Genomic DNA, 27179 nt, shown 5'->3' with positions numbered 1-27179 from the left:
GTAAAGCAAGCTTTACAACATGCCCAGCCTCTTGGTTCTCCACCCAGATTGCAAGCTGCAGATCCCAGCATGCCACCGTGAGTCCGAATTCGTTCCTCTCCTCTCTGGCGGTAATCATGCGATCAGGCCATGCCGAGACGGTAAGGTCTCAAGCGCGGAAAACACGTCGCCGGGCGCACTTCACCACTGTCCAATATATGTTGTCGTTCGACCAGCCCAACATATATAGCTGCTGCAGCTTCGTTTCAGCGTCCGATCTCTTTTTCTATTTTGTTTTAGTCGAATAAACGATCATCGTTATTGAATTACGCACTAAGGCTATGCACTTAAGCGATGACAGCCCCGTGTTCTCCCCCTTCGACGTAGAAAAACTTTGAAAGAAATTGAAAATCCCTTTTTGAGGAAAGCAAATGATGCAGTAGCTATCTCAGATACCTCGCTGGACACCCGCACCGCGCCGTACGGGAAGGGTGGAACGTGGAAGTGAAAGAAGAAAGAGGTGCCGTAATGGAGGTAGCAGAATAATTTCTACCACCTGGGGATCTTTAACGTGCTCGGATGTCGCACAACACACGGGTGCCTTCGTGTTTCGCTTTCGTCGAAACGCGGCCGCTGCAGCCGGGCTTGACCTCGAACTCCCGCTCAGCAGCCGAGCGCCTTAACCACTGAGCCACCGCGGAGTCTTAACTAGAATCTAGATAAGCAGGTCGACGTGATGTTCCCGCACGGCTCTGCATATTTTAAGGACTGTCATCGTCGCTTTCGGGAACCCTGTAAGGGTCTCCGGAGAGCAGACGAACGACTCCTTCTCAAAAATATTTACAAATACAATGCTGAGCCCGGCAGCATTGAAAAACTTCAACACAGAATTTGATGGGGGCTGCAGCTTGTGTGGAGCGACGTTCTCGGACGTTTTCCACATGGTCTGGGCCTGCCCTTCCAATCCCCACCCATCCTAGTCCATCATCTCCCATCCTTTTATAGAGAGGCCTGGGAGGCGGTGCTGCTCAGCTGCCGTGACCTGCAGTCCCAACGGACCTTGGTCGCAGTAAAGATCAGGTTCTTCTTCTTTGCACCAGCGGTGCCCCGCCAGAGACGGGTTGGTTTCAACTCGAAGACTGAAGCTCTTCGCACCAGGGGTGCCCGTCAGAGACGGTCTCGAGATGTGTTGACACGCAGGGATAAAAAAGGCAATAACTGAAGATTTATATACAGCTATTTACATTGCATATACAAGTTTAGGCACTACAGACATATTAAGCGGCAAAAAGGACTAACAGAACAACAAAAAGGTGGATCTGGCTAATACTAGGGGAGGCCCCTACTCGGCGTTGCCGAAGATGCGTTGCATCTCTCACCTTAGCGCAGAACCCCGCTTCCGGCTCCGGGGCCCAGTTTTAAAGACTTAAAGGCCCGGCCCACATTTGGTGGCTTCCAATCATGTTACGATGTTCACATGATTGGTTTATCGAGAGCCTGGCCAGCCCTCCAGCTTCCGTAGGGCAAAACGCCCTTTCCACAAACCCAAACGCACGGTCGTGTCAAATGAAAATAAACACAAATATACATTCGTGCTCGGTACCGCGTGTCGGGTGGACACCCGTACTTCCCGGCGCGTTCGCGAGCGGCCGCGTTCCAAGAAAGGAGACGCTCCGCTTTGAGTGCCCCCAGCCGCGTTCCGATGACCCCCGCGAACGCTACCGATACCTTACACGCCCTTCCCAAGATTCTACAAAGGGCTCAAATGGCACTTTTAGAATTACAAACAAAAGGGATCGGTGTCTGACACGAAACTAGCCTTCGGGTGACATAACATAAACAAAACGTACACATTCAAATGCGCGTTTCACACCTGTAAAACCAGCGCATTCACCGAAGTCCAAGCTGTCGCGCTGCGACCAGTTGCACCAACAAAACCAAAAACAACAAAATGCACACGGGCACCAACACAACATCACGCAAAATGCACACTTAAATACACACAGTGGCATGCCTGCCGTGCGCCGTAACACAGCGTCCAAGTTGGTGCGTTGCACCCAGTTCACCAGCATGCACACCCGCGTCCTGCTCGACACACACACCGACACTCGCAACTAGAGCGTTCAGTAGCACTCGCACGACGTCCGTAAGTGGTCACGTGAGCCTCCTTAGTCGCACCGAGCGTCCTTGTGTGCGTTCGAGCCACTACGCGTCTCAACCGACACGTTTGGTTTTATGGTTTTATGGGGTTTAACGTCCCAAAGCGACTAAGGCTATGAGAGACGCCGTAGTGGAGGGCTCCGGAAATTTCGACCACCTGGGGTTCTTTAACGTGCACTGACATCGCACAGTACACGGGCCTCTAGAATTTCTCTTCCAAAGAAATTCTAGCCGCCGCGGCCGGGATCGAACCCGCGTCTTTTGGGTCAGCAGCCGAGCACCATAACCGCTGAGCCACCGCGGCGGCTCAACCGACACGATCAACGCCCAATGGCTACTATGCTCATTATGCTCATTATGCTCATTCTCCTCCAAATACAAGATGTCCTGCGAAACGTACCTCGGACGGGAGAAAATGTCATAATGGCCCTGGACATCAAAGGGGCATTCGATAACGTCAGCCACGAAGCGATCCTTACGGGCCTAGACAAGCTGGATTGCGGGCGCAGAATCCACGGCTTCGTCAAAGCCTTCCTGTCCGACAGAACTGCCACCATCGGCATAGGAGACCTTCGATCGGACAAAATTCGTACTCCAAATAAGGGAACACCCCAAGGGTCAGTTATCTCCCCCTTACTTTTCAATATAGCTATGATAGGCCTAGCTCGAAAACTAGAGAACATCGAAGGCATCAGGCATGCAATGTATGCTGACGATATAACAGTCTGGACAAACACGGGTTGTCTCGGAGAGAAGGAAGAAAGGCTACAGCAAGCGGCCTCTTGTGTAGAGCAATACCTCGCAGAAAGAGGACTCGCATGCTCGACCGAGAAATCGGAACTGCTGAGAGTCTGGAGAGGCAGGCAAAACCGGACCGTCCCAACCAACGAGGACCTAAAACTCAACGTCTACCTTGACGGGACACCCATACCCGAAAAGACAACAATAAGAATTTTAGGCATGTGGGTTCAATCCAACCAGCGCAGTACTCACACTTTTACCCTGCTCAAAGCAACAACACTACAAGTCTCACGCATGATCACCCGCATCACCAACAGGCGACATGGCATGCGTGAAGAGGACACACTCAAACTAGTCAGAAGCCTTGTAGTTAGTAGAATCACGTACAGCCTACCCTACCAGTGCCTCAACAAAAACGAAATACAACAAGCGGATGCCCTGCTACGCAAAGCGTATAAGACAGCGCTCCGACTTCCGCGCAACACGTCAACCGAAAAACTCATGGCCCTGGGATTACATAACACCTTTGAGGAGCTACGAGAGGCGCAGCTTGAGTCGCAAAAACTCAGGCTGTTGCAGACAACGACTGGAAGAGCGCTCCTGCAGAGGCTCGGATACCGCGAGCAGATGCGAGAAATGACGAGGACGGCAACGATCCCCGACGAGCTTCGCAAGACCCTCAAGGTAGCGCCAATACCAAAAAACATGGATCCCAACCTCCATCGAGGCAGAAGAGAAGCGAGGGCCGACTTCATCGAAAGAACATACGCTCCTCAAGCCACGACCGTGTATGCAGACGCGTCTTGGAGAGGAGGAGACACCAAAATCGCTGTGGCGGCGGTGGTCGATTCGTCTTTACGCGAAATGACCAGCGCGTCTCTCCGAGGCTGCACAGCTGCAGAGTCCGAGGAAGTAGCCGTTGCTCTAGCGGTGGCGGAGGGCTATAGAACCGGGCGGTCGCTAACAATACTCACCGACTCTCAAACAGCCTGCCGAAATTACATGAATGGCAGGATAGGTCGTCACGCGCTCCGTATACTCCTCGCAGCGAGCGACAGAATTAAAAACCAGGAAGAACAAAGCGACAAGATCCCACACAAAATTGTGTGGGTACCGGGGCACACGGGGGTGGCAGGGAACCAAGAGGCCGACAGGATAGCTCGAGGATACATTACTTTCCGAGCATCCGATGAGCCCGCGGAACTCGCGCCAGCACCCAGGGATTACTCGGCCATACTACAAAACTACAGACGCAGAAGATTGCGGTATCCCCCACCGCACAAATCTCTCAGCAGAGAGGAAGCTGTCACTTGGAGACAATTACAAACAGGCTCTTTCCCAAACCTACATATACTAAACAAAATGCACCCTACCATATACGCGGACAAATGTCCCTGGTGCGACGGAAAACCTACTCTCTATCACATCACATGGGCCTGCCAAAAGATAGACGTGGTCCCCAAAATACAAAACCCGAGTGCGGAGCAGTGGGAGACTCTGCTGTCCAGCGACCGCTGTGAAGACCAAGAAGGTCTGGTACAGCGAGCTCAACGGGCGGCAGTGGCCAGCGGAGCCCTGGACTGAGGGCAACCGACCACTGATTAGAGGCCGACGACTTCGACAGAGAAGACTCCTGGGGGTAAAATCAAGGAGAAAACGTCTCTGAAGATGCTCCCAAACCGCAGGAAAAAGGACTAGAGTAAAATAAAGTTTTTCCTTCCTTCCTTCCTTCCTGCAGCACGGGACGTACTGTTCCCCGCGCCGACTTCCACCGTGAAGGACACGCACCTGCCTCCAGCTACTCTGCCTCGCTTGGAGCCATTTGTCCCGTTCCTGCACGGGCAAACCTTGACGTTGCCGTTCCCTGCTTGATAGACGCTGGCCGGCTTCGTGGCATCGTCTGCTGCACGAGCTGACCCGCCGTCGCTTGACCCGAGCTTGCCTTGCGGCAAGTCGCCACAAATTTCCCTGTCCTCAAATGAAAGGACTTTGCCATCAATAGTGCTACGTGGCACTTCATGCCACATGCCTGGCACAGTGTGCCGTTGCGGCAACGTTTGACCTCCTCCTATCCCTAGCTCGCCAGTCTGACGTCTGTCGTCGCTGGTCGTTTCCCGCTGAACCGACTGCTCTTTTTCGCAGCTTGCCTGAGACAGAGTTTTTATTCCCGAGCTCGCGTCCGCGTCCCTGGTGTCATTTGGGGTAGAGCTAACTTGCGCAGTTGGATCGTCGGAGTGCGCGTTCACCGCCTCTAACACCGCGACGCTGCGTTCCGTCACGATACTTTCAACTGCGATTCTAGCTTCGCAGAAATCTGGCTCACTTTGCACTTTTGCCCGGCTGTTTTCTTGACCTGTGCTTGACAAGCATAACGCTTTACCTTCCAGCACAGGTGGCCTCTCCTCTCGCGACTCGGAGTAGCTGTCCCTCGCTAGTTCACTAGCTCTCCTAGACTCCTTGAGCTCAGCGAGCTCCAGCGCTAGCTGCTGGCGCTTTGCTTCTAATTCCTCCAAGACGCACTTAACATCCTGAGGTTTCTCCTCGCACAGCGGCGCCCTTCCTCCATTCACTTTCGCAAGTTCAGCCTGAAAGTACGCTAAGCGCGCCTTCGCTAATTCCACTTGGTACCTCACATCGAGTGAGGGCCGGCTTGGATAACTCTCCATACCGCCTTCCGTACCCCTCAACTGTCCTATCGGCTCGAACACAGGGACGTGAACAATGCGACCAAGGAAACTCACGGTTTCGATGCGTCTATCCGCATTGCCAGCTCCTTGGCGTCGGAGTCCACCTCCACTTTCACCGCACGCTGCGATGAGCTGTCGGACGCCGCTGGTCCTGTGCCCGCTGCTGTCGCCTTGCTTCGCGACGCCGGTGACTGTCGAGTTATCGAGACGGGCTGCTTTTCTGGACCGTATGCAGTCCCGCGTCGCTGGACTACTGCCGTGGTCCTTGCATCCTTGCCGCCGTTTCTCCGCAGGTCCGTTCTCGAACGCTGACCTGTTACGTTGTCGTCGCCTTTCTCCCTGCCTTCCAGTCTTCTTCCTGCGCCGTTTTCCGATGGCCGCAGGATCCTGTCGACTGCGCCAGTAAATTTCAGGTTCTTCTTCTTCTTCTTCTTTGCACCAGGGGTGCACCGCCAGAGACGGTTTATCTAACTCGAAGACTGAAGCTCTTCGCACCAGCGGTGCCACGTCAGAGACGCTCTTGTGATCAGTTGACACGCAGGGATAAAAAAAAGGCAATAACTGAGGTTTATGTACAGATATTTACAGCGTACAGAAGTTTAGACACTCGAGACAAATTAAACGGCAAAAGACAAACAACAAAAAGGTGGATCTGGCTAATACTAGGGGAGGCCCCTGCTCGGCGTTGCCGAAGATGCGTAGCATCTCACCTTAGCGCAGAACCCTGCTTCTAGCTCCGGGGCCCGGTTTTAAAGCCCTAAAGGCCCGGCCCACATTTCGTAGCTTCCAATCATATTGTGCTCGCAACATGATTGGTTCTTCAAGAACCTGGCCAGCCCTCCAGCTGCCGTAAAGTAGAGCACTCTCTCCACCACCAAATAAAAAGAAACACAAATAGACATCCGTGCCAGCACGTGTGCGAATCAGTACCGCGGGTGGGGGAACACCCGTATACCTGCCGGCGCGTTCGCGAGCAGCCGCGTTCCAAGAAAGGAGACGCTTCGCTTTGAGCACCCCCAGCCGCGTTCCGATGACCCCCGCGAACGCTACCGAACCCTTACACGCCCTTCCCAAGATTCTACAAAGGGCTCAAATGCCACTTTTAGAATTATAACAAAGGGATCGGTACGGGTCACAAAACCACCCTGTGGGTGACATACCGCAGCTACACAAACACTGGCACGAACAAAACCAAAAACAAAAAAAATGCACACGGGCACCAACACAACACAAGCAAATTGCACACTCAAATACACGCGGTGACACGCTTGCTGTGCGCCGTAAAACGGAGTCCAAGTTGACAGGCTACTCAGTTCACTTGCATGCACGCCATCGTCCTGCTCGCGAATGAGCACAGACACAGACACTCGCGACTGGAGCGTTCACAGCACTCGTCCAATGCCCACGTGAGCCTCCTTAGTCGCACCGAGCGTCCCTGTGTACATTCGAGCCACCACGTGTTGTCAGTAACACAATTAACGCCTAAACGGTAACTCACTCATTAGGCTGGCACCACAACGGGGCGCAAACTGAAAAGATGGTGCCCTCCAGGATCAAAAACGTCCCGGGTTTTGATGGGTCCAAACCCCTCACTACACGACGCACCTGAGGGCACGCTCTCTCCGGCGCGCCAGCACGGGCCGCGCCCTGCGCAAGGGGCATATCCTCTCCTCAATCTAACCGTACCAGTGAGGCCGGTTTTACTACACTTGATCTGGCGTACTGCAGTACGGAACGAACTATTCCACGCGCCGACTTTCAAGGTGAAAGCCACGCACCTGCCTCCTGCCACTCCACCTCGCCCGGGGCCATCTGCACCTTTACTGCACGAGCAAACTTTGAAACCGCCGCTCCGTGCCTGATCGGCGCTTACCGGCTTCGTGGCATAGTCTGAGGCTGCATGAGCTCTCTCGCAGTCGCTTGATCCGAATTTGTTTTGTGGCAACTCGCCACGCATCTCCTTGTCCTCCAAGGACCTGGTGGGACACACGTCGAGTGCGTTCAACAAATGCGTGGCGCTCGGTCCCGTCGGCCCATCAGGCCAACCTTCGTTCTTTGCCTCGGATGGAACGCTCCTGCCACTATCAACGCTATGGGGCACTTCATACCCTATGCCCGACACAGTGTGCGGTTGCGGCGACGCCAGACTTCCTCCTTTCACTCGCTCGCCGATCTGACGTCTGTCCTCACCGACCGATTCCTGCTGCACGAAATGCTCTTTTTCACTGCTTGCTTGGGACTGCGTTTTCGGAATTGTCAGAGTGACTTCCAACAATCCTGAACTCGCGTCCGCGTCCCTGGTCTGATTAGGGGTTGAGCTAACTTGTGCAGCTGGATCGTCGGAGTGCGCGTTCACCGCCTCGAATACCGCGACGCTTCGTTCCGTCACGATACTTTCTTCACGAGAGATTGCACTTTCGTGGAAAGCTGGCTCCCTCTTTTCTTCTGCCTGGCTGTTTTCTTGACCTGTGCTTGACAGGTATATTCCTTTGTCTTCCAGCACAGGCGGCCTCGCCTCTCGGGACTCAGAGCAGTTCTGCCTGGCTAGTTGGCTAGCTCTCCTAGACTCCTTGATCTTAGAAATCTCGAGCTCTACCTGCTGGCGTCTCGCTTCTAATACCCCCAAGACGCACTTAACATCCTGAGGTTTCTCCTCGCACAGCGGCGCCCTTCCTCCATTCACTTTCGCAAGTTCAGCCTGAAAGTACGCTAAGCGCGCCTTCGCTAACTCAACTTGGTACCTCACATCGAGTGAGGGCCGGCATGGATAGCCCTCCATACCGCCGTCTGTACTCCTCAACTGTCCTACCGGCTCGAACACAGGGACGTGAACAATGCGACCAAGGAAACTCACGGTTTCGATGCGTCTATCCGCATTGCCAGCTCCTTGGCGTCGGAGTCCACCTCCACTTTCACCGCACGCTGCGATGAGCTGTCGGACGCCGCTGGTCCTGTGCCCGCTGCTGTCGCCTTGCTTCGCGACGCCGGTGACTGTCGAGTTATCGAGACGGGCTGCTTTTCTGGACCGTATGCAGTCCCGCGTCGCTGGACTACTGCCGTGGTCCTTGCATCCTTGCCGCCGTTTCTCCGCAGGTCCGTTCTCGAACGCTGACCTGTTACGTTGTCGTCGCCTTTCTCCCTGCCTTCCAGTCTTCTTCCTGCGCCGTTTTCCGATGGCCGCAGGATCCTGTCGACTGCGCCAGTAAAGATCAGGTTCTTCTTCTTTGCACCAGCGGTGCCCCGCCAGAGACGGGTTGGTTTCAACTCGAAGACTGAAGCTCTTCGCACCAGGGGTGCCCGTCAGAGACGGTCTCGAGATGTGTTGACACGCAGGGATAAAAAAGGCAATAACTGAAGATTTATATACAGCTATTTACATTGCATATACAAGTTTAGGCACTACAGACATATTAAGCGGCAAAAAGGACTAACAGAACAACAAAAAGGTGGATCTGGCTAATACTAGGGGAGGCCCCTACTCGGCGTTGCCGAAGATGCGTTGCATCTCTCACCTTAGCGCAGAACCCCGCTTCCGGCTCCGGGGCCCAGTTTTAAAGACTTAAAGGCCCGGCCCACATTTGGTGGCTTCCAATCATGTTACGATGTTCACATGATTGGTTTATCGAGAGCCTGGCCAGCCCTCCAGCTTCCGTAGGGCAAAACGCCCTTTCCACAAACCCAAACGCACGGTCGTGTCAAATGAAAATAAACACAAATATACATTCGTGCTCGGTACCGCGTGTCGGGTGGACACCCGTACTTCCCGGCGCGTTCGCGAGCGGCCGCGTTCCAAGAAAGGAGACGCTCCGCTTTTAGTGCCCCCAGCCGCGTTCCGATGACCCCCGCGAACGCTACCGATACCTTACAGTCGCCGTTTAATTTTAAATCGTTCCCTAAGACTGCGCACTCGCCACTATACTTTTCAAGGTATTATTACCAGTTAACTTATCTCGTTTCTCCTCCCCCTCCTCTATCATTCTGTGCACTGTGAAATTAGTGCGCATGAATATTTCACAGTTCCATAAAGATACTCGTTTTTTTCTGTTTGTTGAATAATAAGTTGCCCCAAAGAAGTCAACATTGTTTGCACTAACTTGAATGCTGCAGCCAGTATTTTCCCCACTTGACATCCTCTGTCACTGTGAAGCCCTTCAGCGGGCTTCACGGGGACAGGGGTGGACAGGGCACCTGAACGTGAAACACTGACGACACCCGTTTTTAAGCAGTACATACATGTTCATGGCGTGCCTTTTATAGGTGCGACAGCTTATGACTTTCTCGGACCTCACTCAACTGAGGTCAAAACTAAGAACGTCATACGTGGGGTTTAACGTGCCGAAGCGACAAATAGACCACGAGGGACACCGTAGTCAAGGGCTCCGGGTTGATTTAGTCTACCTGGGGGTTTTTAACCTGCGCTGAGAACCCCAGGGGGTCTAAGTGAATCCGGAGCCCTCCACTATGGATAGAAAAAGAACTGGAGGGGACACTTAAGCTCAGTCTTAAGGTTATGACGCGATAGAGTGTTGGGGTAATTCCCGTATATGCGGAAGGTCATTATCTACTTTACATTCATAAGTACCTGAGAGTCCTCATACCATTCCTGGTGGAATGGTGCACTGGTTAAGCGATGCGCCACTGCGGCGTATCGCTTCCCTGCCGTAACGCAAGCGATACGGCTGATGCTCCCAGCGGTGGTACTACTGCGGCCCAGGCTGCTCTTCTCGAGCGGCCAATCATTAATTTTACTGCCACCCGCCCCGGTGGGCAATCTTCAAACTATTCAGTGGGCACGTTGTGATGACACCGCAAAGCCACTTGACCTAGGCAGCCCACCCGCCTCCCAGGTGGCTCTCTGGGGACCACCTGACAGAGCCGTGCTCGTGATTTTTCGCTCACAACGGATTTTCTGAAAAGTGGGCCTTTGACGTTACCGCGTTGATATTTCGCGCGATATTATAGGCCACGCAGTTTCGTTAAGTCTCAATTCTTTGAGAAATTGGTGTTGCATGTGTTTTTGTTTTGCACGTCTATAGGTGTCTAAAAGAAGTGAAACCCAGTATCGGCTCTTCCCACCTGAGCTGCCAATTTATCCGCCTCTTTTTACAACACCCATGCTTCTTCGCCGTCCTGCGCTTTCAGATCCATGCAGCACGACAGGCAACCTCGGCAGAGAAGGGAAGAGTGCCTTCCGCAGTTCCCTGCCCTCCAAGCGAAGCACCTTGTTCGGCCTCACGGTGTTTGCTGCTCTGGCTGCATTCGCTATGTGGCCGGACCAGCAATTCTACGTCAAGCCAGCCAAAAACACGGACCACCGCTTCGTCATCACTTCCGAGTGAGGAGCACGGTTAAGCGGACGCCTAGGATTTATGTTCGACGAACGCTAATAGCTCCTTGTACACAACGTGATTACGTTTTCACGACCATCGTGAAAGACTGCGATGTAGTGGACGGCCAGGGAACATAACTGCGAATGCTGCGAGCATGCCCCTACACCATGAGAAGTTGTGCACTTGCATTAAAGCCCATAATGTGCCGACCAATGTCAGTGCGCGAATGTCCCGCTTACTACCAGATGCATGAGGACTCGCTTCTCGCAGCCTCACGTCGTAATTATTTAGTTGTTCACTTCTGCTTGTTTAGTTTGCACCAGTGCGAGTCGAAACCCCTGCAATGCTGTTTTAATCTCTTGTTTTTGTAGCGCTGTTTGTTTTTCCGCGCATGTGCGAGCATTGATCGCGGAGCCCGACTGTACAGTCAGACGTTGCTCTCTCTTTTTTTTTTCTTAGAAACTGCAGGGTGCCTGACTATGGTCCTTGGCACGAATCGATACTGCCCTACGTCTCGACGACGCCCCCCGTCAACTGCTCGGAGTACCCAAGTTACAGCCACACAGATGTGAGCACACCTGGTTCCCTGCTTCTGCAAGACTTCGTTTGTTCTTGAGGAATTCCTATGTGATGCACTGCCTTGAGAACCATCTCTCTTTAGCGCCTAGAAATTCGACCATTCAAGGTTCGCCCGCTTTCACCTATGCACAGTTACAAAAACTACATATACCATGTCAACGCCTTTGCAGTGTACGTCCATAATATTTTTCTTTACTTATTGTCTATATATTCTAAAGGAACAGTATTTTCCACATTTTTTATTCTTTGTAAAATATTACCGACACTAGCCTTACTTCATGCATTATTTTATTGTTTACGGGATAGGTTTGTTGTATCTGCGTTGTACCATATGTTGTTTTTTTCTTAACACGTTTAACTGTTGAATGTTCTCATTAATACTAGACCGCTTTCTTGTTGACTTAACTATGCACTCCTACAGTAATCTTAGAGTAAATAAATAAATAAATAAATAAATAATCTATCAGTGGTGAAGCCATTGCTCCTCTAACACACCGTCCCGGACACGTTTGGAAGCCGGGTATAATCTTAGATATTTTTCTAGTTCTGATGCAAGTTTATGATAATCGCCAGTTCCCGAACGACAGGCGCACCGCCGGTTTGTAGTTGCCAATGCAAATGTGCGCACGACATTTTTAGGTTACATTATGCCCGAAGGCACTGATAGGAGATTCGTTCACGCAGGTGACCACGATTTTCTTCAACACATCGGCCATGACCGTGACCTGGAATAAGACGAAGGCGAAGCCACCGATTCACTGCTGCTACCGCATAATTTACCGTCCGATCCAGCCCGTGAACGACAACGTTGTCATGTGAGCACAGCACTGTTTTCGCTGAAGCCAGCAAGTGAGCGCTATGCTATGTCTTTCTTTACAGGGAAAGTTTTTACATTGTAAAAGTTTCTCTCAACTTGAAGCAACTGAAATCAATTTATTTTGCCGTTCACGTACATGCGGTGGGGCTGGACTCGTGACGAAAAGTTAGTTGAGCAGCTTGAGTGTCTTGCGCCAACAAACAAAATATACTTGTGCTACAAAAAAGAAAAAAATGATGGTACAGACGCAGCACGAACATACACAGAACCTGACCCATAGGCAGTGCACTACAGAATTTAAAAACATGGCTACATGTTAAACTGTCGGGGTAGTGCAAAGTTGCACGAGAAAAAAAGAATGCAGGTCAGTAGACAGGAAAAGCTACTCAACTCTCTGAACGAAATAAAATTTTAAGATCTTTAGGTGGAGGAGAATAATAGTTCTTTAGTTTTGCTCTGCGTATCTTAAGCATTCTTCAGAATCTGGAATCAACAACATCTAGCGTCTCAAGCACTGCATTCAAGTTTCTGCTTGGAGTGTTTGATGGTTTGTGGAGCAACGCGATAAAAACTTCGTGCCACTATGCGATGCACTGTTTGCGGTGCTTTCTCAGGTTTCGAATTCTGAGACCTATATCTGTGATAGCCCTGCTCATCGGGCTACTTTCGTTGTCTTCCTACAAGTTTCTTTGCCGAAATAGAAATGCCTTCAACATCTCACCCCTTGATTAAGACCGTGATATCGCGATCTTGTGAGTCGAGATTGCCAGTGCTTCTCATACTCTTGTAGCGCTCTTACGTAAACAAATTTTAGACTACAAACAATTTGCCTGCTGAGACAATGTGTCCGGCTTAAAAGTTTGCCCTAAGGCAAGAAAAAGTCATAGTCCTCACGCAAAATTCTCGATCAAGATCAGCTGGCAGTCGTTATGTGACCAACTGGACAAGAGATATGGCGCCGAGGAATCAAGGGCAGACCTCAAGCTTGAAAATGTGCACACGGACGCTTTTGATCCCGTTCGCTGCGGTCGCATCTCGATGGAGGCGAAATTCTAGACGCCCGTATAGTGTGCGTTATCAGTGGATGTTAAAAGTCATCCGCAGCCTTCCACTACGGCGTCCCTCACAGCATGATTCGCTTCGGGACGTCAAAGCCCATAAAATCGAATCCAAACACAGGCATTTGTTAGCTTTGTTAAAACTACTAGAGTAGCAGTGGCTCAGTAAAATTGGTTTCCTGTAACGTCCGGCACACCATGTACTGTTGGCCGCAAAAGTTAGTGGGATCTGCGGTGCATGGTGGAGCGAAGCAAAACTGCATTGCTGCGCCATCTGCCGTCACACAGCGCGGTGTCGAGGCTCACAGCCCGCCTGCTGCGGAAGTACTGTGAGTGAGCCTCGACACCGCCCTCTGTGACGGCAGATGGCGCAACAATGCAGTTTTGCTTCGCTCCACCATGCACCGCAGATCCCGCTAACTTTTGCGGTCGACAGTACATATTAAACTTCATGCCTGCGAATGTGCCGTATGCTCGTGCAGGGAGTCAGGCCGTTGCGTGCCCGTGAGCAACGGCACGACCATCGACGTCGAGTTCATCCGGCTGCTGTGCTACGACGCATCGGACCAGCTCGTCTACGTTAACTACCACGCGTTCGTGCTCCGCAAGCGCGCCGTCGAGGAGCGCTGCAGTCGGCTGCGCCCGCTTCGGACAGTGAATTACAACGCGGACGTAGAGGCAGGGCCGGACGATCTCCGATACAGCGTGCTCTTAGTGGGCGCAGATTCATTATCGCGCAACAACATGAAGCGCTCACTGCCCAAGACGGTCAGGTGGGTGTTACGGGTGACATCTTTTCGCCTACCTCCTCCTCTTTTTTTACTGTATAGTCCCCTGGTATTACAGTTGAGCCGCGTTATAACAAAGTCGAAGGGGCCCAGTGATTACTTCTTTATAGGCGCAGCTTCGTTATAGCCTATGTTGATCGACCTTTCAAGGAGTAATCGTCATTTCTTCATTATATCCATTACTTCGTTAGAAACCGTCTCGCTATAGCGAGGTTCCACTGAATATTCTTTCGCGGCAAACAATGTAAATATTACTGTATTTCTGCATTGTGAAGAACCACGCGAAACTTTGCTTTTCAACGTAAATTCGAAGTCTCTTTGCTGTTTCCTTGCATTAATTGTTGTGCTCAGCCAAAAAAATCCAACGTACCAAGAGCGAGACCGTTTTGTGTCGCTTATTTTTAGAGATTTTGCCCTAGACCACACAGCCTTCGCCTACGGCGTCTGATTTATCAGCGACCATCAAGCAATGTCTTAAGCGGACTCAAGTATAGTGGCGATTGACCTAGAATAAAAGGGCAAGAAAATGCACCCTCAAAGATTGCACCTACTTTTATGCTTTCCCATGAATGCGTTTCATCAGCACATCTAGCTGTTCGTACTTTTGCGATTTCGTCTTTTGAGATTTGCGATTTCTTTTATTTGCCCCTTCGGGCAATATACAGTTACTTCCCAATAGACAACAAAAGAACATCATTGGCGTCCTGATTATGTCTTGAACTTGCATGAGCGCAGCAGCAAGAGCTATCTTGCACGTAGCAAATAACGCAAACGGAAATACATTTGATAAAGCGATTCCGCTAACACCTGTGCGAAGTGCACTCGGGCGGCTCCTAGCTATTGGTGGCATTATCTCTAATGAATTAATAAATCATACATTTTATAAATTAATAAATCATATAATTCATAAATTGATAGATTGATAAATTGATAAATTGATAGATTGATAGATTGATAAATTAATAGATTGACAGATTGATAAATTGATAGATTGAGATTGATAGATTGATAGAATGATAGATTGATAAATTGATAGATTGATAGATTGATTGATAGATTGATAGATTGATAGATTGATTGATAGATTGATTGATTGATTGATTGATAGATTGATATTGACTGATAGATATATTGATATTTATTGATAGATTGCTATTGATTGATTGATTGATTGATTGATTGATTGATTGATTGATTGATTGATTGATTGATTGATTGATTGATTGATTGATTGATTGATTGATTGATTGATTGATTGACTGACTGACTGACTGATTGATTGATTGATTGATTGATTGATTGATTGATTGATTGATTGATTGATTGATTGATTGATTGATTGATTGATTGATTGATTGACTTTATTGCGTCATCAGGTACTTCCTGACTGAGATGAACGCCACCATGATGAACGGCGTGAATGCGCTCGGTGAGAACACGCTGGAGAATATTATCCCGCTGCTGACTGGTCAGCATAAAGAAGAGGCTGAGTCCGGATGCTGGGGCGGCAGCGAGCAGTTCTTGGACAACTGCACCTTCCTCTGGAAGGTGCGTACACGAATTATAACGCGAATGTTGCGACGTCGCAAAAAAGGAAGGTGTATAGTAATTGCTTGGCTGTCATGCAAAGCCATACAAACAGCGGTGGGGAGGTTTGCTCAAACACATGTTGATTTTGCGCGCTAGCAGAAGGGAGAGACTGGGAGATTTTCAATCCGGAGCAATATATATGCGGACGAGCAGCAGTTGAAGGCGTAGCCGTCAGCGGTACGGAAGGCTCAAAGCAGGCCATGCACTAACAGTGGGGGTGCGACTGTCACTAATACTACAAACGGGCGCCGTATATTAATACCTTTAACGGCAACAGTAAGACAAAAGATACCAGTCAACCGGCGTTTGGATGCACATCTTACTAATTTCTGCTGAAATAATGAATTCCTAAATGTCTAGTTATTTCCCTACTCATGAACGCGAAAATGTTGCAATCGAGCATTAATTCATTGTAAACTGGCCAAGTTAAGTAAGTCGGAGCGAAAAAGAAGTCACATTTCTAATCGAATATCTTTGTAATGCTAAAGCATTTCTGGGCTCTGTCGGCGGGGTTCGTGTCACCAAAATATGTGCGCAGCAGTTGTGAGGTTCTTAGAAGAGGTTGCGTCAAACGAATGGTGCAAATCGAAAGAGAGCAATATGAGGATGATGTCGCACAAAGAATTACGTCGATATAGTGATTAGTTAATTAATTAGAGCCAAAAATGTCCGAAAAGTGAGTGGAGCTAGGGCAAAGCGTGGCGGCAAATTTGAAAACCGGAACTGTTGGCGGAGCCAACGACGTGGCGCCAAAATTTGAAAACCCAAAATGGGTACTGCGCGCCTCCCTGGATCGGACCACCGTGACGTCAGCAGTGGCGTGATGTGGTGGCGTAAGGAGAAAAAAAAAAACAAACAGAAACAAAAGGTTCGCCGCTGCCGCCGACGGTGCGTCAATGCTTTCACATTTCTCCGGTGCGGGTTACCGCTATGATGTCAGACATTTTTGTTGCGTCATCAAGGCTCAAGGAATGAGGTTTGCATCAAGCCATTGCCCATTGGGTACGTTTGATGAATTAATATAAGGCGCAACAGAGACGTGACGTAGGACAAGAACATCACAAGCGCACTATATCTATGTGTTGCCAGGCTAGAAGAAGGCATAGGGCTTGTCGTCATACGAGGTCTGTTAGAAAAGTATCCGACCTTTGGCCGTTGAAAAAAAACTTGCATAACTGGAGCGTTGCAAACCTAGTCATCTTTAAAGTAGTCTACTTGGGACTCCACACACTTCTTCCAGCGGTGCTGCCATTGTGGGAAGTATTCCGAAAAGGCCCTTTTCGGAATGGAGTTTAGCTCAGCTTTCGTTGCAGCCATAATGTTCTTCCTTGTCTGAAATCACGCTCCTTTCAATGGCCTTTTGATTTTGGGAACCAGCCAGAAATCGCAGGGGCCATATCAGGACAGTAAGGAGTCTGTTGAACTACAAGAGTCTGGTTTTTCACCAAAAAATCTGATTCGAGTGCGAGGAATGTGCAGGAGCATTGGCGCGATGGGTGCGCCAATTTCCTGTTGATTTCAACTCCGGTCTCTTGTGCCGCACAGCGCCACGTAGGCGACGGGGGACATCCCTGTAGTACTCTTTGGTCATTGTTTGACCCTGTGGGGTGCGTACTCGTGGTCTGCCACACAGAGGGTGTCAAAGAAAGCAGTCAGCATCACTTTCACATTGCTGCGCAATTGGCGGGCCTTCTTAAGTCTTGGTGACGTGGAATGCTTCCACTCTGACGACTGGGATCTGGTTTCCGGGTCGTACCTGTACACCCAAGACTCGTCACTAGTGATCATGATGTTGATGAAGTCGGGGACACTGTTTGCGAAATCCAGCATGTCCTGCGAGACTTCAACACGAAGCTGCTTTTGCTCCACCGTGAGCAGCTTCGGCACGAATTTCGCCGCAACTCTCTCCATGGCCAAATCTTCGGTGATAATGGAATATGCGGAGAAATTGCTCATGTCCACCTCTTCCTCAATTTCTCGGATAGTCACGCGGCAGTCCCGCATCACCATAGCGTTCAGTTCGGCAATGACCTGTCACCTGGTCATTTTGGCATGTTGATGGCCGATTGGAGCGTGGCTCGTTCTCCACCGATGTGCGGCCATCTTTAAAACAATTGTAACACTGCTTAAACTGTGTGCTGCTCATAGCATCTTGACCGAAAGCCGTCTGACTATTTCGAATGGTTTCCACTCGGCTGTCGCCAAGTTTATGGCAAAATTTGTTGCAGTAGCGCTGCTCCTTTCACTCCGTCATTTTCCTTGCAATAAAAAAGCAACGAGAGCACTGCACACTGCCTCACTCAAACGCTGCTTCCCAACGACTGGCGCTATCGGCAGGCGGGAAAAAATTCATGCATGCGCATGAAGGTTCAAGGTCGCCTGATGCAAGCGCGCTTGTCTTATATCCATCAGATGTTCGCAAAAAAAAAAAATATAAAGTCGGATAGTTTTCTAACAGACCTCGTAAGCTCTGTTTCAGAGCCACCTTATTCTAATTGTTCATGCAGCGACAATTAGCCCGGTGCTATACCTTCCTGCGAGTATAGTTGGAGTCTTGGGTTACTTGGACATGAAAGGAAGAGTCTGTGAGAATTCTCAAACCTTGTCCAGTCACACATTTCTGTACTTACACACATAATATTGTCGTGCTTTAATTGGTGTGAGGAATTTGATAGACTGGGCTTCGCAAAAAAAACAGTGATCGCGACGGGGTTTTATAAAAACCAAACGCTCTGTCGTGCGCAGATTTTCGCCGACGCTGGTTACCGCACCCTGTACGCTGAGGACGCTCCTAACATATCAACGTTCAACTACCTGAAGCTTGGCTTCCTCCAACAGCCTACGGACTACTACAGCAGGCCGTTCATGCTGCCTTTCGAAGCAGAGCTCGGTCACAAGAAGGTGAGAACGGGAGGGCCGCCTCAGCGTGCAGCAGAACACAATAGCGCAGGCTCGTCTACAAGCCCCCGCTGGAAGACGCTTGCGAATCGGAAGAAAGGAGTACAACTTTCGTTGCATTCCTTGTTACGTTGCAGCGAGCGCATATTCAGTCTGGTTTTGATTAATTTATGCTTCATCTCGTAATTTTTCTGCAGTGGAGTGCAGCTATGAGGGTGCGGCAACGGCCCCATAAGTGTGTTAATCTTGCAAGCGTGCGAGCCAGCTTGGCAAGTCTGGAAGCAGTCGCCTAGCGTTGGCAGCTTGCACTCGGCTGTAGACATCTTGTGAGATAGAGTGTATTACCGTGCCTACTCTACCAAGGCAACTGAAAACTTCGGCGTGATTTGTGTTCATCAGACACATTTTACACGCCGGGTTTTCACAGTGGGCAACAAAGCACAATCGCGTAGTCGTAATTTCACGTTCAAGATCAACTAATTAAGTGCCAGACTCGAGCATTTCTTTCGGACCCAACGAAAGTGTAAGAAGATAGATACATCTCCATCATCATCATCAACAACTTGACTACGCTCACTGCAGGGCAAAGGCCTCTCCCATGTCTCTCCAGTTAACCCGGTCCTTTTGCCAGCTGTAGCCACTGTGTCCCCGCAGACTTCTTAATTTCATCCGCCCACCTATAGTTTTCTGCCGCCCACTGCCACGCTTGCCTTCTCTTGGAATCCACTCCGCTACCTTTAAAGACCAGCGGTTATCTTTCCTTCGCATTTCATGCCCTGCCCAGGCCCATTTCTTCCTCTTGATTTCGACTTGAATGTCATTAACCAGCGTTTTGTTCCTTCACCCACTCCTGCCCAACTAATGAGCAGGTCAAGATCACCTAATTTCCGCGTAACACTGGAAGCAGCGTTGACCGTGTTGACGCTTAAGCGCAAGAAATGGATTGACAACATACATCATGTGTGCCCCCTCTCCTTGCGCGCAGCCCCTGAACTGCGACTACTGCGTGGGTCCGTCGCTGGAGTCGGAGGTGCTGCTAAAATACACGCGGGATTTCGCCATCACCTTCAGGAACGAGCCGTACTTTGCCTTCACCTGGATCAACTCGCTCACGCATGACTATGCCTCCACGCGCTGGGCCGGAGACGAAGTCTTTCTCCAGTTCTTCAAGGTCAGTGACCCACATTGGAGGTATACTGGCAAGATACATCTTACCCATTCCCGCCCTCACCCATTCTCGGTAGCGCACTTCCACCTTGTTCTTCGGTTTTTAACTTTCGCGGTGTGCTAACTTGACTTTGCGACGTCATCACCCTCCTGACTAATCCGCAACCTTTCTGACTAACACAGGGAGCGAAATCGCATCACGTGCAGTACCATGGTGGACAGGTGGCACTTGAATGCAACTGAACTATCTGACACTTCCCACAGTGGGCAGGTTGCCCTGAGCAGATGGGCAGGGCAAGGTAGCGTGACGTCACAAGGCGACCGCGTATAAGGTTCAGGAAGAAATAATTTACGCCAAGCGGGCAGTGAGTTGATGACCTCAAGACAAGAGCGCACGCTGTTTTACAAGTGATATACATGGTTAAGCAAACTGCTGCGAAAAAAAAAAAAAAAAACACGCATCACAATACGACAGGGACGGGCACAGACAGCGGCTGGGTTTATTCAAAAGAACATAGATACTTATATCGTCACCTCAAAGGCGGTCAACGCCACATTCGTAGTCATGACCATGTAGGTTGCTCCCTTACAACTTGCTTAATTCTGATGAACATCGGAAGCTACCTTGAAGCCCGTATCGTCGCATACCCCATGAGGAGCACCGTTGTTTTTGTGCTCACTAGATGTTTGAGCGGCAAATGTGTCTTAATAAACCAAGGACATCCGCTGTCAAGAGAAGCGCTACGATTGCATCGCTGGGCGTGTGTACTCTCATGAACGCACAACTCATTTTCTCTGTCCTACTGCTGGGCAAGTATGGCCTCGTGGCTTGCTAGTATTTAAAATATCAACAGTGTTTAAAGAATCCACATAGAAAACGATCGGCGCAACTGCTCAGTGTAGTTGTATGAGTCCATATATGCATACAGTGTACGCTTTCAAAAACACGCGGCGGTCTTCATTGTTAACGAGGTGACCTTGTACCTGGACTGTCATACAGATCTCTTCAGGGCCGACGTAGAAGTGTTCCCCCGTAGTGCTGATGCGAAAGTCTGCAAGAACGTGGTCTGCAAGACCAATAGATTGCACGCCTCTTATGTAACACAAGTATGCATGGAAAAAGAATTGCGAGACATGGAAAGAAGTAAGAGGAAGATATTTGTCCCATTTGTGTCATTGCGTAATCTTTAATACGCTAATGCTGCGCTTGCTGTCACAGTGCATCAGGGGTGCGAACCCTTCTAACCCTAGATGGCGCGCGCAGTCGCTGTACGAGGGTGGTCACCTGAACAACACCATCGTCGTGTTCCTGAGCGACCACGGCATGCGCTGGGGCAGCATCCGGCGCACGTTCGCTGGACTCCTCGAGGGCCGCCTGCCGGGATACCTGTGGTACCTGCCGCGAAGCCTGTCGCTCCGACACCCGGACCTAGTGCGAGTGTTCAAGGCCAACGCGTTCCGGCTGACCACGCCGCTGGACGTGTACGCCACGCTACGAAGCGTGCTCGAAGACTTCCCGCTCCTCAGCTCATACGACTCAGAGGCCTTCCAGGTACGAGCGAGCGGTGTGTAACGCAAATAAATAGGACGCATGGGATGTATTGTGATGTTTTGAGGCAATTTTATTCACAAATCTCTGCCTGTGCAGCCTGCAACCTTCTACATCCAACATCTTGCGAAGAGGAGCTAGTTATAATCAGTTTGGAATGGACATGAACGAGTTTAGTGCTTTAGAATATTGCCAGACACCAATACATTCTTAGAAAGGTAACGCCTCCCCCCCCCCCCCCCCCCCCCCCCCGAAAAAAAAAAGAAACTAATTTTGAACAACGGCAGGGCGGAAGGAACGGTGGAGGGAGGGGTGAAATCAACACACGCCGTATGCAAAGCCGACTGCTAACCTCCACGCCATAGTAAAGAGAACTAGAGAAAGGTCTGATGTGTGGCCCTGGCCCTTCCGCTGGCGGCGTTGGAGTAGTGCGTCGTAGCAGTATGGATTTGTAAGTAGGTGGCCAGCTGAGGTCTGGTGCCGGATTCATGCGTGGTTGGCTTTTTACATCCATTTAGCTTTCGGTCGCGCGATTGGCTGGCGCGCGGAGCCGAAGCCAACCACGCGAGTATCCCGCCCCTGATCCACTGGCAGTTTTGACGTCACTAAGGGGAGGTACGCACGTTAAGCATGCGGGTAGTGTAAGACGCCAGTGCGGGTCTTCATACGGACAGCGCATGTAAGGCAGGTTTGAAGTGAAGGCTTAATTAATGTTTAGAATAGTGTATTTCACATTAAACCTCTCAGGAAAGTAGACCAGTATGAAGCTCTGGGCCAGGATTGTTTTAGTGCATCATGTTCTGTAGATAATAGGCTTCAAGCTGGACTTTAACCTCGCTAACAACGATTTAGCCTCTCTAACAACGTATGTTCAGATGCTAACTATATGCTGTATCCTGCACTTGAACATAAAAACGGAGTAAATGGCTCCAGAAAATAGAAAATTGTGCATTGTCGGGTGAATACGTCTCAACGGTGGAAAGCCTCGCAAAATCGTGCTTTAAATCCGTTCCTATTGACGTCATGATTGTTGCATGCATTAATTCGGCCGCAGCTCTTTGCCCAAGTTTCGTTTATGATTTATGGTTTATGAGGGATTAAATCATAAAGTTACTCGGGCTATGAAGGACGCCGTAGTGAAGGGCTCCGGAAATTTTGACCACCTGGGTTTCTTTAACGTGCACTGACATCGCGCAGCACACGGGCCTCTAGAATTTCGCCTCCATTGAAATTCGAATTATTCGTGGCTGAAGGGATAAGGGTGGGGCTGAGTTTAAAGTTGAGTGATAAAACGTTCCCCATGAAGGCGGCATAGGAGTTCTCCGGTGCATCGTATTCATTCTTGGGAAGTGTGTCCCTAAGTGAGCGGTAATTTCTTCGGGTGCTAAGAAGGATGGCGCAACAGCCCCAATCGCACTCCGCGTGTCGCTTTCTCCTTTTGATTGCGGGAATCTGAGGGCCGGAGATCAAAAGACAAGTAGTAGTTCATTGACAGGTGGGTTCACATTTATACGCCTCTCTGTGTAGACGACGCCTTATTTCAATGCTCTAAACCATCCTTAACAAAAGCGAGGAGGAAAGGATGGGAGCAGCTCCGCCGTACTGGTGCAAATGAAAATGATGCGGAGAGAGCGCGTGCCCTTAAAATAACTTTACTATTCTTGCCATGGTGTTCGGTAACGATTGTCCATAAGAAGATACTTGAGAACAAATCGCGCGACGACAGGTCATAGTACAATGTGCTGTACAGGCACGATCACATTTGCACATTGTGCTCGAATGTGTGGAGGAAATAAGGCGAAATTCTAAAGCAGGTAACGACTTCTGCAAATAATACTTGCGCTAGAGCGCTGCCGAGTATACTTGCGAAATCGCACAGACTAATTTGCTCCGCAGCACACCACTCGAACGCTCTGGACAAGTCTGGTGGGTGGGAGGCGCATTTTTACCGGTGGATGGCCGGCAGTGGGCTGCGTGCACGGCACCGCAGGTGTTACGTCCTTGAGGAACGTGCTAATAACAGCTAGGGCTGCGAAAATTTTTGCTCAGCGCTCTAACCCTTAAAAATTATAATTTAGACCCAATATCTTTACTGGTTGTGCCAAGGAAGGGATTAAGCATGACTTGGCAAGCCTGCAGCTGGCTGCGTCTTTCATTTTCGCTAGCTCCCTGCCTTCCCACCAAAGTGTCGGTCCACTTCTGTTACAGAGAGGAAGCTCCCGAAGACTCTGTTGAAAGGGATGCCATCGGTTTTCAAAAAAAAAAAAAAAATCAGAGAATACTTAGAGCGCGCAGCATTATCTCTAGGTGAGTGAACCTTCTCTCCTTCGCCGGCAGGTGGCGACGAGGCGCAAGTACGTCGGGCGGCGGATGGCGTCCCTGTTCACGCCAGTGCCCGAGAACCGGACCTGCAGCGAGACTGGCATGCAAGTGCAGTGGTGCTCCTGCCTGCGCCGGAAGTCCACGTCGACGACGGAGTGGCCTGTACCACAGGTGCGTGTGTTTAGAGCTGCTCGACATTTAGCGTGGTCTTCAGTCAATTTCTTGTGCTAGACACGCTCTTGATGTTGCCATTCATGCAGTTAACATTCAGGGTTTCACGATGGCCGCCATCGTCAAGAACGACGGAGACGAACACGTTGAATGCTTGTCTAATAATCATGCGTGCAAATCCCACCGTAACCGCAGGCCGGGGATAACTACCACCATGGCTGAACTGGTAAAACACAGCGTCTGATACTGATATGAAAAGATCGTGTGTTCAACCCAGACCTATAGAGCGCCATCTTTTTTTTCCTTCAGTGTTTATTTCCAAAAATCTTTCTTTATACTTCATTTTTCACAGATGTGTCTGAGGGCCCTGAAAGCAGATTTTGGATGAGAAGGCAACATAAAAACTCTGTCATGGAGCGGTGCGCTGTATTGCAGTCCGCTTGAGAACAGCGTGAACTGCGGCAGCGCAGTATTGGCTGCAAATGGTTACACCAGACAAGGTATCACCTAGTCGCATTTCCATTTGAGATGCACTAAATCTCCTTAATGCCGCTTATACGATATAAATGATATTTACAGCGTACAGAAAAGAAAGGCTTAGGCCCAGATGAAGACCTTCCTGCCTCTCTATCTATACCTTCCATGACATCCACTCTTTGTCCATGTCACATGGCGCTTCCTCCCGATTTTTCAGGAAGTCTTCTGGTAGCTGATATCAGACAGCGTTCTCGCTGATCCGCACATGCCTTCTCGGGCCACTCCGCGACAGAATGACAGGAGAGGGGGTTAGGAGATAAGGACGGGAGAAATTCATTGCAGCGCCTTCCGGTAAATACTCCCCCCCCCCCGGGAAGCGGGAGAGAATATGGGACAACATTTTGTCCCCCACCATCTCATGCCCTCCTTGTGTGCCCGCCGCTCTTGATCTGGCAGCGTAAACTCGCCCCACTAGCAACTAAGTTCGACGCTGGCTTGATAGCGTCACGAAGTTCGAGACGGTGTTCGCTTTGCTGCACTTTACAGGTGGCCGCAGCCGTGGTGCGTGAGATCAACCGCATCCTGGAGCCATACGAGGATCGATGCGCCAGTCTTAGTCTGCTGCGCGTCGACGCCGCGTACGCGCACACCCTCGATGACCCCAGCGACAGAAGCAGCGTGAGTGTAACGTCAGCAGCCAAGAGTGTGATATTGCCATATATTCCTGTCATGCTTGAACATTGCCATGTGGTAATACAGATGTTCACAGGTACGGGCGAAGTAAGGGAGCCGATATGAAGCGCACAGGAAGGATTCAAGTCGACTTGTAGTGGCGGAATTTTGAAGCGAAAAGCTTCATTAGGCTCGTCAACACCGCGCTTCGCGTGAGCCACCCCTTGGCGCCGCCGCGGCGCGCGCTACGTCATCACTTCTCCTCCTCGCCATATCCCTCGCCGCTGCCGCGCGGTCGCCGCCGCCGTTCCACGAGGAGAAGGTTCTTTCGCAAGGCCTTGCGAGAACGCGTGAGCGGCGGCGGCGGCCGTAGAAGAGGCGCAGACATTCGCCATGGAAGGAGGAAAAGAAGAGCCAGAAGTGGTAGCGATGGAGTTGGCTACTGCGCGCTCGCCTCCTCGCCACCGTTTGCCCTTTAGTTGCAGCCGCGTGTTTACCACAGTTGCTACGCATGCGGAAGGAGGGCTAAAAACGCGCTTGCCCACACCGTTATCGTGGTGCTCCACCGTGCTCCCAATGCATTGTGCACGAACTGCGACAGCCATGACGTCAAACAAAGCATAACGGCAGCTTTTCGCTTCTATATCCAGGCTTAACCAGAGCTAAACCACTACCAATTTTTTCTCAAGGGTTGGAAGTCCGGCCTGTTGGAATGCTTTCGTGCTGTATTAGAGCGCTTGATTAAAAAAAATAGTAATGCTTGAAAGTACATTTTATAGGAAGGGCGAACTGATCTCGGCAGAGACAGGCAGCATCCGCTTGGACTGAGGAAACCTACACGTGCATAGCGGTTTGACTCAGCCTGATTCGCATAACAATCTGTCAATAAAATCTGTTGATTCCGAAAGTCGGGTTGATGGGAGGTGAGGCACTTGTGCCGTTATGCCTTCGGGACAGTGGTGAGGCGCCATGATCTTTAAAATCCCGCAGATGAGCCAGCACAGACCGCCTCGACGTTAAACTTCGCTGCAGTCTCAACCAGCTCTACTCGCGAATAGAGAGCTCGAGTAAACGCACAACTTCCGACACGGAATTGCCTCGCTTCGCCTGATGTAGCATTTTACTGACCCTCTTTAAAGTTGACCCTGCAATACCTTGCGTATGACCTGTTATATTTATTCCTCCTCACATAACTTCATGAACTGCTAATATCTTTGAAGAATCGGCATTTTCTAAACATTATTTCCCAAGCTAGGTCGAACTGCGAGCTGCCACACGGTCTACTAAAAGCAACATCCGGATCAGGAGAGGGAAACAACTGGAAGAATAAGAATGGGGTAGAGCGCATGCTTAGACTCTCCAATACCTCGCATCTACTTTTCCCCGGCTTGCAGTGGCTGGGCCGTTCGATCAGGTGGCTCTTCCGCGGCAACCAGGACCTGCGGGAGTTCACCGTCAGCCTCATCACGGTGCCTGGTGAGGCCGCGTTCGAGGCGACGGCGCGCGTCTTCAACGGTGCCGTCACCATTCTCGGAGACGTTTTGCGCGTCTCACTGTACGGCAACCGCTCCCACTGCGTGCCCACCATGCCGTACCGCAAGTTCTGCTACTGCTTGCGCCCTCCCTCGCCGGAACAGTGAACCGCGGACGCCCCTTTGGACGCCGCACCTAGTGGTGTCCAAAGCAGCCTGCGGAGACTACCGTGCACGGACGGGCTGTGAATGGGACCGACCGGCCCACATAATGTGCAATTTTTCATGAAGAGATTACAGACTATATAAAGTTAAGCCAACGCAACTGTTCGCTGGGAAGGTGACTTTCAGGACCTATTTTGTAGCTGTGTAGCAGGTGAACATGCACCGCTACTATTCATAACCAATTAATCACAAAAACTCGTATCACGCTGTTGTTTTCTTGATAAAAGTTGCCTCGATTTAAAAAAAAAAGCCACAATTCGCAGCAATTATTAAAAACGCAGCTGCGCCGTTCAACTGCCAAGAGTGGCGTCGCCTGAGAGCACGAAAATCCTCTTCTTACGCATACCCTTGTTTGGCTGCGTCAGGTCGACGCAAATTCAAACTTCGCCCGACAGCCAGAGAACGTTGACTTTACCCGCACACCCTACCGTCGGATCGTCAACCTTCAGAATCCCAGTCTCGCTCCATTATTTCCACATCTTGTATAACAGGCTCCA

General features: G+C 50.3%; 1 protein-coding gene across 1 annotated transcript; it reads left to right on the top strand.

Moving 5' to 3' along the window:
- The first annotated feature begins 19 nt into the window (after window positions 1–19).
- Window positions 20–26625, top strand: LOC149341398 (uncharacterized). Its single transcript, XM_089542853.1, has 12 exons — window positions 20–77; window positions 10710–10902; window positions 11357–11465; window positions 12161–12291; window positions 13834–14124; window positions 15516–15687; window positions 18475–18630; window positions 19613–19798; window positions 21059–21346; window positions 23681–23836; window positions 24860–24991; window positions 26380–26625. The coding sequence occupies exons 1-12, from the start codon at window positions 20–22 to the stop codon at window positions 26623–26625; spliced, it is 2118 nt and encodes a 705-aa protein (XP_089398979.1).
- The last annotated feature ends 554 nt before the right edge of the window (window positions 26626–27179 follow it).

The sequence above is a fragment of the Amblyomma mixtum genome, chromosome 5 (genome assembly GCF_055824585.1).
Source record: "Amblyomma mixtum isolate Tamu chromosome 5, ASM5582458v1, whole genome shotgun sequence".
Taxonomy (NCBI): domain Eukaryota; kingdom Metazoa; phylum Arthropoda; class Arachnida; order Ixodida; family Ixodidae; genus Amblyomma; species Amblyomma mixtum.
This window is presented reverse-complemented; position numbering and strand designations above follow the sequence as displayed.

Excerpts from the sequence above, each read along its gene's own strand:
- LOC149341398 (XM_089542853.1), top strand. The coding sequence starts at position 20 with ATGCCCAGCCTCTTGGTTCTCCACCCAGATTGCAAGCTGCAGATCCCA. Across the intron at positions 78-10,709 it reads GCAGATCCCAGCATGCCACC|ATCCATGCAGCACGACAGGC; the intron begins GTGAGTCCGAAT and ends CTGCGCTTTCAG. Across the intron at positions 11,466-12,160 it reads CAAGTTACAGCCACACAGAT|GTGACCACGATTTTCTTCAA; the intron begins GTGAGCACACCT and ends TCGTTCACGCAG.